Source organism: Chelonia mydas, chromosome 8, assembly GCF_015237465.2.
Source record: "Chelonia mydas isolate rCheMyd1 chromosome 8, rCheMyd1.pri.v2, whole genome shotgun sequence".
Lineage (NCBI taxonomy): Eukaryota > Metazoa > Chordata > Testudines > Cheloniidae > Chelonia > Chelonia mydas.
In genome coordinates this window covers 77,218,563-77,233,432 of record NC_057854.1, presented here as the reverse complement: position 1 = coordinate 77,233,432, position 14,870 = coordinate 77,218,563, and the positions used below count along the sequence as shown (strand labels likewise).

General features: G+C 39.1%; 1 protein-coding gene across 2 annotated transcripts in view; it reads right to left on the bottom strand.

Annotated features, from left to right (window-relative positions):
- ZNHIT6 (zinc finger HIT-type containing 6) overlaps positions 1–14,870 on the bottom strand; it is a 58,731-nt gene that overhangs the window by 43,238 nt on the left and 623 nt on the right. The window contains exons 1-6 of one of the 2 annotated variants that reach the window (XM_043552999.1): positions 14,659–14,861; positions 14,496–14,561; positions 14,310–14,416; positions 14,140–14,225; positions 11,522–11,625; positions 792–860 (exon numbers count right to left, since the gene is read on the bottom strand). In XM_043552999.1, coding sequence (XP_043408934.1) covers positions 792–860; positions 11,522–11,625; positions 14,140–14,225; positions 14,310–14,416; positions 14,496–14,512 — 383 coding nt within the window. In that variant the 5' untranslated portion in view covers positions 14,513–14,561; positions 14,659–14,861. Of the gene's footprint in view, positions 1–791; positions 861–11,521; positions 11,626–14,139; positions 14,226–14,309; positions 14,417–14,495; positions 14,562–14,658; positions 14,862–14,870 lie in introns of those variants that run through there. The other variant, XM_007068776.4, reaches the window with a different exon arrangement.

Genomic DNA, 14,870 nt, shown 5'->3' with positions numbered 1-14,870 from the left:
GGGGAGGGTCCCAGAGCTCAGGCTCCAGCCTGTTCATCTACACCACAATTAAACAGCCCAGTGAACCTGAGTCAGCTTAGTGCAGGCCAATCATGGGTGTCTAACTGCAGCACAAACATACTCTCATTCAACATTAGGACTTAGCTGGCACCTGCAGGAAGGAAACAGAGACTCTGCCTCTTATCCTTCCCCATGCCTGCAGCTGGAAAAGCAACTTCCAGTCCTGACAGCAAGTGGCTACTTCTGAGCTTTCCTAGCCCAATAGGCATGGGGAGAGAAGAGGTAGTTTTTGTTTGTTAAGGAGTTGCTGTTTTTCTGCTTTCCTTTCAGGGAGCGGGTTAGTAGCATCTGCTACAAAGGCAACATGGCTTCCTTTCCATCCTCTCTGGTGTGGGAAAGGATTTCCTGCAGGGAGTGGGATTTTCTCTGAAGATCAAGGAAAACATTAGGAGTATGCAAAACTCCTCTATATTAGCATGCTGATGCATGTGGACAGCAAGCATCAAGAGGCATATACAAGGCTGCTCTATTTACAAAAGATTATCAAATAAAACAAGTATTTAAATTAGAGAAATTCAATTTGAAAACAGACTTCAGTGTTATGCTTCTAAGGTGATAGAAACAAAACTAGTATTTTAAAAAAGTGAATTAACTTGAAGTGTCCCCTATGTAACAACCAAAAAAACAAAATAAATCTTTATCTTGAGTCTTATTACCACATACAAAAAGATGGCTAAGAAACTAACCAAACAGTCTTATAAAACTAGTTTGCTTTTTACAATCTCAGGTACCTTTTTACTGTGTATTCAGCATGACTGTGAGGAAATATGAGCTTCAAATGCCAGTAGAACCTTTGCTCCCTAAAAAGAGAGAGAGAAAAACACACACACTAATATCTCAGAGGTATTATATGCATCATTATTTGTACTGGTATGGTCTTGAGACCTCAACCAAGATGGGGTACTGTAAATAGTAAGAGACAGTCCCTGCCCCAAAGAGGTTACCATCTACATAAACACAGGGTGGGAGAAAAGTATTATTATTATTATTCCCATATTAATATATGGGAAATTGAGGCACCAAGGGATTAAGCAATCTATAGGAAGGTCAGAAAGGAAAGCTGTGGTACATCCAGGAACTGAACCCAGATCTCCTGAGTCCCTGTCCAGTTCCTTAACCAGAAGCCCCTTCCCTTCCCTTCCTCTCTTGCCAACATAGTTAATTATAGAGCAAATTTTTATTAGGTGTTTGGAAGCAGAAATTACCTACTGCTACATGGTTCAAAGAGACACATTCTTTATGGGAGGCAGTCAGACCTTCCCGACAGCCCTGGGCTGGGACTTGGGAGACCTGGGCTCTGTTCTTGGTTCTACCACTAGCCTGCTAGGTGACCTTGGGCAAATCTCTTCACTTCTCTGCACCACAGTTTCCTCATCTGTAAAGTGGGGAGACAGTCACTGACCATCTTTGTAAAGTCCTCTGAGATCTACTGATGAACAGCACTATATAAGAGCTAGGTATTATTATGCAGCTGCTCTTTCTAGTTTAGAATTTTACACACAGCACATATAGTTAAGGTGAGGTTAAACTGAAGCAGCATTTACAAAGTTCCAGAGGTCTGACAATTCCCTGAAATTCAGGAACTTTTGATGGTACTTTTTTCAGCTATCCAAGACTTGGGACTCCTAACAATCAAGTTTACAAAGGTTTACAAAATTATGATTAAAAATAATGTGCTGCTGTTGTAATGAAGTTAATTTGGGTATCAGACAGTTGAAACACTATACAGTTGGGTCCAGCTGGCTACAGAGGCATGTACTTGCATCCAGTAGCAAAACAGTAGACAACAAATTGGTTGCTAAGTACAATTAACTATGTTATTGCTTTTAGATGAGAGACTTACAAAGTTTGTTTGCTGAAATAAATAATTATTCTTAACCTAGTTATTTCTAGGGGAAGGTTACAGTCCATACTGTATTTCAGATTACTTACATAGCACAGAAACAGTGTTGGATGCTTTTCTAAGAGGAGGGAAAACCAGGTCCTTACCTTACATAAATCTTAGAATCTAAACAGATAACAAACGTATAGATGAATGATAGGGTACACAAGCAGCAAATGACTGAGTGGAGTTGTACAGAATGTCTTGTGAATTCTCCATTTCCATCCTCTTTCTCTGAACCACTTGTTAAAGTTTGTTAAAAGGGAGGATTAATATTTAGAGGCTTCTTTAAGTATGAGTGTTCTAAAGAGAGACTGAGTCACAGCAGACCAGCTCAGGGAGAGGAAAGAGGCTGCAAAGACTAGAGTTGGAGGAGGACACAAAAAGGGTAGCTAGTTATGTGGCTTCTGTAATCAGAAGTTGGTACAGTTGAAAGTATGTGCCCTGTCTTCACATTTTAAGACCTGCTGTTTGGTATAATGGTATGGTATTTACTATTACAAGTTCCAAACTCGAACATTAATTTAAAATTAATTTTGAAAGAAGAGTCATGTTTTGAATGTTAAATCTGCCATATGAAAAATTCTGTCAGAAAATTCTTAGCACCTCTGGAGCTAGCAAACTCAAAGCAACATTAATATCACTGAACAATTGTACAGCAAACTGCAATGCTAATGAAGAAGGGCTTCAACTCAACTGACTATTAACAAGCTCACAATCCCCATCTCAGCTGTACTTTAATATTTAGCACTTAGAATATACGAACATAAGAATGGCCATACTGGGTCAGACAAATGGTTCATCTTGCCCAGTATCCTATCTTCCTACAGAGGCCAATGCCAGGTGCTTCAAAGGGAATGAACATAACAGGGCAATTATCATGTGATCCATCTCCTGTCATCCAGTCTGTGATGGGCACTTACACGGCATGTACATGTGCAAAGCACTATTCCAGTATTTAATTAAAACTTGCTGTGGGACTAAAGGTGGGGGTGTTGTCAACTGGAAGGCAGGTTGCAGGATCACAACTGATAGTCACAACTGATAAGATGTACATGTATGTCGTAGTAGTGTTCAGAAGATATATTTCATTTCTTGCTCTGAAAATAGGGCCTAAGAATGAGGCTTGGCTTTTTCTTTTCCTTTCAGTTTGGGCAAAATGGTCTCAGAGGTGAAATCATCCTCCTCCAGTACCTGTGTGTAGAGCAGAGGTGGGCAAACTACAGCCTGCGGGACCATCCTGCCTGGCCCTTGAGCCCCTGGCTCCTCCCCTGCTGTCCCCCCTCTCCTGCAGTCTCAGCATGCCGCACCGCCAGCGCAGGAGGGGGCTGCACTGCGGGGGCAGGGGAGAGCAGGAAGGGAGACTCAAGGCCTTAGAAGATAGCAGGGTCCTGTAACAGTTGTTGTGCAGGGTGGCCCAGAACCTGAATTGGATAGCAATCTAAGCACCTCTTCTCCTAAATGAGATGTATCAAACTTAAAAATATTTATGCAAATTAGGTTCTAAAATTTGTAGGCTTTTTAACAACTACTGGTTCTTCCTGAACAAACATCTGCTCCCCCTTACCCTGCCAAAAACCTTTTAAATTTGCAACATAAAGTAATTTCTTCAACTGTGCTTTTCCTAATTTCCCCACATAAATATACAAGCAAATAATCCACAAGCAAACCAAGCTACTGTTCCTATAGGCAAGGAACACAGCGATTGTTACTGTCATTTCTTTCCATATGATAATGGTGGTAGCTCTATGAGCAGCACAGTCATCACCTCCTCAGAGCAGGGGTTCTCACAACCAATTTTTTGGTGGCCTCAGTGTGTGGCCACCAACTCTTGCTGATGGCCGCTGTGACAATTTTTCCTAAAATTGTTAATTAACTTTGGAAAAAATGAATAAAAATGCACAAATACATGTAGTAATTTATTTATGTAAGGATTTTTTTGAAGACTCAATAATAAAAAAAAAGTACAGTTGTCTCTATTATTTACTAGACTTAAACTGAATAGAAACAAATAAGATGCTTTGCATGCTGTTTTTGTTGTTGTTTCTTTTGCTTTTTTGGTTGTGTGTGTGTGTGGGGGGGGGTTTGTTGTTTTTTTTTTTTTTTAAACTTGCTAGCTAGTAAGTCTGCTTCTGTGAAAAGTGATATTTGTATGTTTGTCAATATCACTTCACAGCAGCAGACTTGTTAGCTAGCTGGGAGGCAGTGAAAAGTGATATTAAACAAAAATATCACTTTTCACAGCAGATGTTACTCAGCTCTGGCAAACCGGAGGACAAATTAAGCCTTGGAAGGGAAGGTGGGGAGGCAGCAGGGGCCAAGGGCGATGGGGAACTCACACTGGCTGCCTGCTTTCTCTGGTGTTTGTTGCTCCAGAGGGGGGCAGGGCCCAACCCCTCCTGGCAACCCCAGGGGAAAGCTGCTGCTTGCACACCCCTCCCCCCTACCATCACCACAGGAAAAAGCCCCTGGTGGCCACATTTGAGAAACGCTGTTGTAGAGTGTCTGGATTGCTGTGGTCTCCAATCTTTTTGCTGAAACAATCCCTAGTAGCGTGGGTCTGTGTACCATGATTTAGGCAAGTGCTGTAGACACTGCAGCTTCTAGACCCCAAGAGACAGATTTTCATAGGTATCTGGGTGCCTAAGGAAGTAGGATAGGTGACTACTGGTATTTTCAAAAGTGCCTAAGCACAGATTTAAGGTGCCTAATGTGCTCTGGCATTTGTAGCCTATCTGCATCTTTAGGTACTTAAATATCACAGTAAGTCTGGCCTCAAGGTTCTACTAGCACCCGGTAGTCATAAATAGCACTCTGTACAGCATTTCCCTCAGACACCTCATTTCTGTGATCCTTTTCCTTCACCAATTGCCACAGAAGCAGGGAGAAAGCGGCAGCAGATTCACCCTTATCAGAGTCATCACACTTGCACTCTGCTGACCTGCCACACCACTCAGCTGATTTAACAGGATTTAAAGGAGAGAATCAACCCCCCCACACCCCGACTGTGAAAGTGCAGCAGAGGCAGAAGCAGCACTGAAAGGAAGCTCAGCGATTTAGAAGTATAGTAACTGTATATATTTAAGGGATGGAGGGCAAAAGGTTTTGGGCTTTGTTCTCCTGTCTTACACGAATGTAATTGGTTTACAACGATGAGAAGAGAATCAGGCCCTTTGCTCTTTCCTTGCTTTGTTTTCTATTAAAGAATCTCTAGCTTATCTGAAATTAAGAAGTAGACATTTACTGTTGATCAATCCAAAAACCACTTGCCCACAGTATTAGAGTACTTGAAATTGTTCAAACACCTCACAAAAGCTGGGATGACCCTAATTCAATAGATCTTTTCAATAAAGAAATTAAACTCTATTTTCCTGCCCTCAAATTAGCCTTTGCTTTAATATTTACATTTACCAAAGCTAATTCCAATGCTCTGTATCCCTTTATGGATACACTCCTTGAAAGCAGTCACATGAGACCACTCCCACCTATTCTGGACATTATCTTAATTACTTTAAATCAAGCAGCTTCAACTAGATAAACGTGAGGAGGCATGAGAGACAAACCGTATTTACAGATTCTAACATTAGTAAATACTGTAAGATAAGATTGATTTTATTTTCAAGGCTGGTTGAACAACATACTAAAAGAACCAAACTAAAATTATTGAATTATAAAGAATCATCACACCCTGACTTAAGATCACTGACTTTTTGCACATTTAGTCCATCTTAAGAATCAGAAACGCTCCTACAGAGTATCAGAAGTCAAACATGCAGCGTGAGCTGCTACTTACTACCTAAGAAAGTGTACACACTTTAAGACCTCAGCTCTTTGATCCACTCCCCAGATGTGTCTGGGACTTCGCTTCCCCTCTAAGCAAAATATATTTGATGGTACACAAATTTCTATGAATTTCATGAAAATGTGTAGAATCTGCATCTCTGAGTTTCACCGGCCACCATAACCTCCTATCATGTGCCTATTCACAAAACCCCTTTTGTAGTCCTGCAAAGCAGCAGAGAAGCATTTATACATATATACGAATACAGCCACTATTACAATCAGTTTAATATTATAATGGGCTCTTGTTAGGCTTTGTGATATTTAAGGTTGCAAAATAGTTTGTTTTAACCCTATTTTCACATACTCTTAACTCTCAAATTCAACTTTGGGGTTTGAAATTTTCCATGCTTGTTTTTTGCCTCTATGTGAACCCTATTTCAGAAGTTTACATAACGCTCTTGTAGCTACTTTTCTGTTCACTGGAGGGGGGAAGCCACAATACCCTTTTTGCCTTTCAGAGATATGTCAGATGCAGACCTGTTAGTTCAAAGAACTTACAAGTCCTGCTGCTAAATTTATTAAGCTCTCGCTCCTCGTGCCCAGTGAGTAGAACTGTGCATTGTACTTTTCTCCTTATTTATCTCAGATTTTGCCTAGTGTACTAGGTTTACAGTATATGCAACACTGATTTGTTTACATTTGTCATCTACTTTCCACAAAACCGTAAAAAACCAAGTCAGATGTAAGGATACTGGAAATTATTTCTCAGAGACAGGAGAGAACATTATTAAAAGTGTTTATATTAAAGTATTTTGATAGTTATGCTTCAGGTTTCTCAGTTAAAATTATAAACTTGAGGGGCTTAGTTCATTAATTCTCAAGGTACTTTTATGAAATATATCATGTATACAATTTTTCATCTGACTGTTCTTTTACCTTTTATACAAACTCAGTCCTAGACGCTAGCCTTGATTAATGCAAGAATCAGCTTGTTGTATTAGTAATTGTATTAATAACTGTCCTAGCTAGCATTATTCACATCCTAATTTGCTAACAGGAAACTCCTAACTTTAATCATCAAAAATCTCAAACAAACAATGTACATTGGAATCTGCTTACAATGAACTCAGATACAGAAGACATCACATATATATATATATATATATATATATATATATATATATATATATATGAAAGTAGACAAAGTCCCAAATTGTTCAGTGCATTGTAATGTACCAATTGCAATTGTGACTACAGCAACTTCCACTTAAAGTGAAACCCTGTGAAAGACAGAATGACTCATTGGGAATTTTATTCTATTGAATAACAGATGCCTTATGAAGTTATTGGAAAGAATATGTGGAAGTACCTTAGATCAGGGCACCTGTATGTTCACAAATACAATAGCATCTGCTATACACAGGTTACACCGTATCAACAAAAAGGGGAGAGGGAAGAAATGGGGAAGTTTAATGAAGTACTAGTCGTCCTTTCACCCTGATTTGCTACTTTAGTGGCTCATATCACCCACAGTGCAGCAGTTTAATTTAAGTATAAGGGGATTAAATGTTTACTCTTTTTGATAATATTGCCTTAAACTGCTTTAGGCAACACAGATCCAGTCCAATTAAGTCACTGGATTCTCTTGTGAAACCCAAAAGCCCCTCAATAAAAATAAATAATAGTTTGAAGCTTTCACGAAAATACACTGTCGCTAGTGCCACCATACCTACTGTGCTAGTGACATTAAACAGCAGAGGGGACCCACACGTTGCTGAAGCTCAGCTAAACTAATTCCCAGCTGAGATGTGATGGACGAACAATAAAGTTGGGTTACTTCTTTTTAAAACAATTGTAGTAAACTGTAAAGCAAGACTATCCACCAAGAAACTGATTGAAAAACATTTCCTTTGTAACACATATGGTCTTCTCCCAGGAGGCCTCAGAACAGCAGGAGATCTTACTAACCATATGTGCTGTAATATTCAAGCACACTGGGTTTGAATTAAGGGTTCTGTGGAAACCGAAAGACTTTGCCAAGGTTGACTAGTCCAAAATTTAACCTTCTTTAAAAATGTGTTGTCCTCTCTTTTGATTTTTTGACAGGAAACAAAAATGCCCATCAGCTTCCCTGCATGAGAACTAACACATTTAGGTTTCTATCACACTTCAGGGATAGACAGCCTGCCAAGAGCTGAGCTGGGATGTAGCCTTTCCTCATGTTTGTATGTCATCCCTCCATTTTCATGAGACTATCAAATTATTGAAATGCACAGGAATCAGCCTCTCTGATCATTAGTGAGCAGCATTCATGTAATACTACCTGGCCTTCTTCATGCTTGTAGGCAGAGAAAGTGTCACATTGTGATCATAGGTACTGGAACTAGGGATGTGGGGGTGCACCCCCAGGCTTGAAGTAGTAATAGCAACCTAAATACACGGTTTACACTTTTAGCACCCCTACTACAAAAATTTTTCCTGCACCATTGATTGCAATGAATCCCAGACAGCAAGCAAAAAAATGCAACTTGTACTTCTAGATTTAGGCTTAAGAGCCCTGTTAGTTGCATCTGAAGAAGTGGGTTCTTTACCCATGAAAGCTTATGCCCAAATAAATCTGTTAGTCTCTAAGGTGCCACCGGACTCCTTGTTGTTTTTGTGGATACAGTCTAACACGGCTATCCCCTGATACTTGAGCCCTGATAGGGTAGATTTAATTCAAAATATCTTTGCATTTCTGAGTAGTCTAAACCTTAGCATTGAGATATGGCTTCTGTTCATTATTTTAAAGCAGTTAAGAAGTGAAGAGATTTTCATGTACTTAAGTTTCCCCAGAAGTATATCTCAGATTAGTATAATCTTATTAGGGGCATTAGACAATAAGAGTTATAAAATCTGATTTCCTAAATGTGGATAACAATTTCTCTAGCCATGATTTCCAGTAAATATTTGATCTACATTGAATGTGCATGTCTGTTTCTCTCATTTCAAAGGCCAAACTGAAGTTTAATTGATTACAAATGGTTTGTTTGTTTTTTGGACACAGCAGATGAGGGGCAAGAAGTACTACTTCAAAGTCATTTCCAATATCCTAAGCATCACCTATTTAATACTATCACCAAGCTCTAAAGTTATGGCTCCATTTTCTAAATGTTTGTATGAAATCAAAGAGATGAGAGTTTGTATATAATCTCTCTTAACTTTTTGTGAACAGTTGTCAATGAGAACATGCATTTTTTCCATACATGAAAATAAAGAGGATGCTCTCAGCCTTTACATTATTTGAAAAATTGGGATGTCTCATTTTGACAGATACTGCAGATTTCAAGGTTTACCATTGATTTGCAAAAAAACATGGACCACAGCGGGACACACAAAGAGATGCAGGTGGCTCCCAGTAACAACTTGTTTTCCCCCAGCATCTCTTAGACACAACTTTCTTCATCAGAAGGCAGCCCAAATATCATTTTGTCACTACTTTGATTGGACCGTATTTTCTGACTCATATGCTATAACTAGTTTTAAAGGTAAATGAAAAGAAAAGATCAACTTAAGAGAAAAGGCAGACTTCTCAGCCTTGATAAGTGATGACACCTGTTCCAATACAGCTAGGACAGGCATTTTGCAGTATCTGCAACACTTCCCCCCCAACCCTTCCCCTCCCCTACAGTGGAGGCAAAACTGCACTTTACCATGTAAAATTTGTATTTAATACCTCCCTCTCATACTCATCCACAAAATGTGTATCATTCTCAGTGCCTGGAAAAATATTTGCAGAAAGCAGGTGTCTACTTTCCTAAAGAATGATGTTGCTGTTCCACTTGATGACACCAGAATGTGTCTATGAAAGAACAACAATTCAAAATAAAAATTGTTCTCCACTATTACCAAAAAAAAAAAAAAAAAAAAAAAAAAGCCATGGTCTTATTTCTTTCTGGCTGCTCCTGAAATAGTTCCATGCTTAACTATTTACCTAAAAATAACACACCAATCCTGCTAGATCTTAAAATGGGCCTCTGTTCAATAAAGGTAAATATAAATATATAAATATAGACATATGTAATTCAATGCAGAGATAAATTAATTCCCAGTGCTCAGCTGTGTGTTTCCATATGTGAAAGTACTTTTGTGAACAGAAGAGTTTAAAAGCCACACTACATAACAGCAACAATTATCTGTCAGTGTGTGGCTGTCTTGTGTACAGGGCTTACCAGTGAGGAGAACTTTTTTGTAGTTGTGCCCCCCACAACTCTTAGCCATTGATGCAGAGATCTACAGTATTTGCGGGCTGCCTTGTGGGCTGTTCTGAGGAAGCCAAGAATCCTCATCAATGTAAGAATTCATGAGAAATTTTAATGGGAAAAACCTCACACTTCCTTTTCTTTAACCCCTCCTGTGGATTTTCCCTGCCAGTCAGACCCTATGCTTTAACGTATGTAAAGCAGAAAACTATCATTTCAGAAAGTCTTTTATGCATTATGTTCTGCTAAGAATAAGGTTTCTCCACCAATGAGAAAAACTGGTTTAGTTTCAAAACAGAAGAAATTATGCTAGTTTTTATTTATTTATTTATGCATGCAAACTTACTTGCTAAACCATTACAAGAGGGACACCTAGTGGTTTAGTCACTAAAATATTGTCAAGTTCTCATCCATTCATTGTTACTGGATAACTAGCGGTAAATGGCATTAACTGAATAGAAAAAAAAAAATCTAGAAGCAGAACTTGTGACCAAAACCAATAATAAGCAGGGGGAAGAAAAAAAAAAAAAAGCCCAAAGAGAAGCCATCAAAGAAAAAGTCTGCCCCAAGTGGCTATTATCTGATGCTCTTGAAGTCTTTACTGTTTTTTCCCCCAACAGCACAATCAAATATTTAAATTTCAATGAGCCCTCATATTAACTTTGGACCTGTCCCTGTAGTTCACACAGAAGCACTCTTCACCAAGTTACTACATTTTTGTATTACGACACAGTACTATACAAGGAATATAAACTTTATTTATATTGGGAAATGTTTGCTACATGAATAACCCAGACTTAAATCTACATCCTTTCCCCGCCATGAGACATTTTCAGCAAGTCTTTTCATTTTAAGCAGATGTACCCACCCTCCCAATCAAAGAAAAAGTCAAGAGTATCTGATCAGCAACTACTTTGGTAATCCCAATTAATGGAAAAATGACAGATACAGAACTCATCTAGGGACTAAGAGTTAAAAGTCCTTAGCAAGGAAATATGAATTGAAAATCATTTTGGTAAAAGCATTAAAAAAATCCCATTTGTCCCCCATCACAGACATGCATGCAAGTAAAAGCCCAAATTAATTTATGAAGAAGGAAGAATCTCTCTCACTCTCTTTGTGAATACCATTGTTCAGTAAAGATAACATTTAATTGACTAGCACCAGCAATGGATAGTATGTTGCCACGTTGCTGACTTCAGTGCTTGGATTTCCAGTTATGACTACTTTATGATAATAGGAAACATCAGCCCAAGCACAACAGAAGAACCCCAACTGAAATTTGGGGTATAATAAATCTTCTCTGAAAAAGCTGAATTATTAAGTGAGCTAAGCACTAGAGGGCTGTAGAAGAATTTAGTACAAATTTCCATCTGAATATGTTTCCAAAGATATTTCATGAGTTTTGTTCACTGCCTAATGTGATTCTGTCATGAAAAATGCTATCAGGCCTTGAAATCTTACACAAGAGCTATTCACCAGCTATTCTTTCAGTAATACTTAAATTAAGGTTTTGCCCACTTGTCCCCAAACCCCATACTAATTAGAAACTTACTTCTTGTTGAAGGTGGTTGAATTCTCTCTCCTTTTTGTAAACCCAATGGGTAAAGTTTTCAAGTGAATATTGTGCTTTCGAGCTCGGTTTTTCAAATAATTTATCTAACACAGAAAACAAAAGCCAAAGCATATTCAAACATGGAAACATTTATTACTTCTGTCCTGCAAGTCTAAAAATTGAGGCCAAAAGAGTAGTCCTGGAACCAAAGTACCTTTCAAGCATTTAAGAAGAAGCATAATGTAGAACTGTCCACAGTTGTAAACTTTTTTCTCTTTTTTTAAAGAAAAGTTCTCAGTAAAAAAAAGATACTTAGATATTTTCAAGAGTTTCCAAGCTTACTCTTAAAGATTAACAAAGTTTTCCCATGGTGAGCACAAGGAGTCCCAATGAAACATAAAACGTATGTTATAAGTAGAATTCAAACAGTATGAGAGGGTTGGAATCCAACACAGCTACAGAATTAGTGACTGACCTCTTATGATTTTTTAAATCCAAAGGGCCCTAAACACCTTTCTGTGCACAAAATCAAGTACAAAGCCTGTATCCGTGAGGTCTAGAGGTGAAATTTCCCCCAAACTCACTCCACTACTGCAGTTGCTGCACACACAGTTTCCCCGAGATGAAGGCTGAATAATTAGTATATCCACACAGTCATGAATCAACTGGCCAGTGCAGAGAAAACCCACAGAAGTACGCTCTGCAATGCACAGGGGTAATAACGTTGACATGGCATGACAGAAGCACCATCAGTATTCTGTAATGGTAAAGCCTGCTAAAACAACAACAACACTTAACTATGCTCCCAGGCACTACCGACTTCCATCAGAAATTCCGCAACATTAACAACCTCCCCCAGACCACCATCCTTACCACCATGGATATCACCTCCTTCTACATCAACATCCCTCACCACAACAGCATTGCTGCCTGCCTCAAATACCTACAAGATAACGTACGTTTGAAAATCCACCCCATGCACATTGCCAAATGCATCCATTTCATCCTTACCCACGACAACTTCACATTTAACAACAGACACTTTGTCCAAACTGTAGGAACAGCCATGGGTCCTAAGATAGCTCCCCTATACACCAACCTCTTCATGGGCCACCTTGAGGAAGAATTTCTGGAAAAATGCACCACAAAACCAATATACCAATATATCTGAGATACATCAATGATATTTTTATCCTCTGGACAGAAGACCTAAACTCCTTCATAGACTTCCACTACTTCAACAACCACCATCGATCTATTACACTCTCTGTTGGACACTTCCACACCAGCATCAGCTTCCTGCACACCATGATTAACTTCAACAATGAAACCTTACAAATTACTGTACACATGAAACCCACACATCACCACACTTACCTCAACAGATCCAGTAACCATCCCAGACATACCAAAAAATCTGCTACCTTCAGCCAGGTATTCAGATACCACCTCCAAAGAGAAAATCCAGGCTATACACCTTAACGGACTTAAAACCTCCTTCACTAAACAAGGACACTCCACCAGAGAAGTAGATTGCATCATGGAAAGGATCACCCGAACACCCCAGGAGAACCGACTTCTATACAGAAAAAACACCCCTCACTGACTGCAAGCCCCTACTTGTCACCTACTGCTCTACACTAAAGCCCAAATGGGGTATCGTCAAATAATTACAACCCATATTTGATGGGCACCACATGCTGATAGAAGTCTTTCCTAATCCCCTCTTCTGGCCTTAAGAACAACCCTCCAACCTTGACAAGCTCCCCACCAGAAACAAGCTCCCCACAGACCCGGACACACCAACTCAAAGCAGCATCAGACCCTGCCTGAACAGATGCAAAACATGCAGACATATTTCCACTGCTACAATAATCAATACCTGCCCCAATACACCTTTCAAGATCCCTAGGTCCTACACATGCCTATCACAACATGTGGTTTACCTCATCCAGTGCATCAAATGCCCCAAGAACTATGTAGGTGAAACCAGACAATCACTACACTTTCAAATGAACTCACACAGAAAAATCATAAAAGACAAAAACGTATCACCTGTGGACAAACACTTTTCATAAAACGATCACTCCATATTTGACCTCTTGATATTTGTCCTCAAGGGGAACTTGCACAATATCTTCAAAAAGTGAGCCTGGAAATTTAATTTCGTAACTCTTCTTGGCTCTTCTAAAACCATGAACTCAATAGACACACTAGTTTTTTGACTCATTACAACAACTTTCAACACACTCAACTGCCTGCTAAACCTTAATTAGCTACTATATTTTAAGGGGTTTCCCACAACATGTTAACTCCTTATGCTTAATTTGTCTCAATTTGTATTTAGCTCAGAAACACTGATTTCCTTCCCCAGAATGGAAGAACAGCCCTGTGAAGCTCAAAACCTTGTAACTTCCACTAAAGACATTTTTCTAATACAAGATACATCCTTCAGGGGCACACAGATCTCAGGTTTGCTCAGTCCATTACAGGAAAATAACCAGCCAAATTTTGGATCTGGATACCCTTAACTTGGATGTCAGGAGATGTTCTAATCCGGGATTTTGGAGCAGCCTCATTTCTACTTTAAACTGACCAAAAAGTAACTTGAAACTCACAAATTTATTGGTTGTTGGTCTATGCAAGAAAACATCTCGAGCAGCACCATCAGTCATCCTTCCTACGTCTTCCAGAAAACGATAATCTGAATATACAAGGAACAGGAAGAAAAGTTTAATGCTGGTTTAAAAAAGAAGATGGGGTGAAGTTTACATAGAGAAATTCTTACCACTTAGGAGATTCAATTCACTAAACTCATTTATGGAGACAAATGCTGCCTTTTCTCTGATTCCATTACAACTTAGTGCAGTTTTGTGCTTCTTCACACATGCCAAACTGAAAGTAAAGAGAAAAATGAGCATCCTGTCTCTAGCATTTAAGAAAACAAACAAGAGACAATTCAAATTGTATATACCTGCATGAGTATTTCATGCAACGTGGACACCTGTACTTTGCTTCCTCTCCACTACAGGTTTCACATCTGAAAGGAAAAAAAAGATTTTCATTTTCATTAAAGTAGTGCATTTGTGTTGGAAAAGAACAGATGCATTTGTACTTAAAAGGCAGGTTTTCTTTACATTTAACCAAGCATGGGTCATAATTCTGAGAAACGATCACTGAAGCTTGAAGGCAGGGAAAGGAAATATGGATGCCTCAGCAAAGCAAGTAGTTTCCAAACATTTTCATAGGGTGAGCCACAGATCAATACAGGGGCAGATTTTTCTAGAGACGAAGGGAAGCGAGGAATCAACACCGAGCTCTTAGGTGCTTAACTCCCATTCAAATGGAT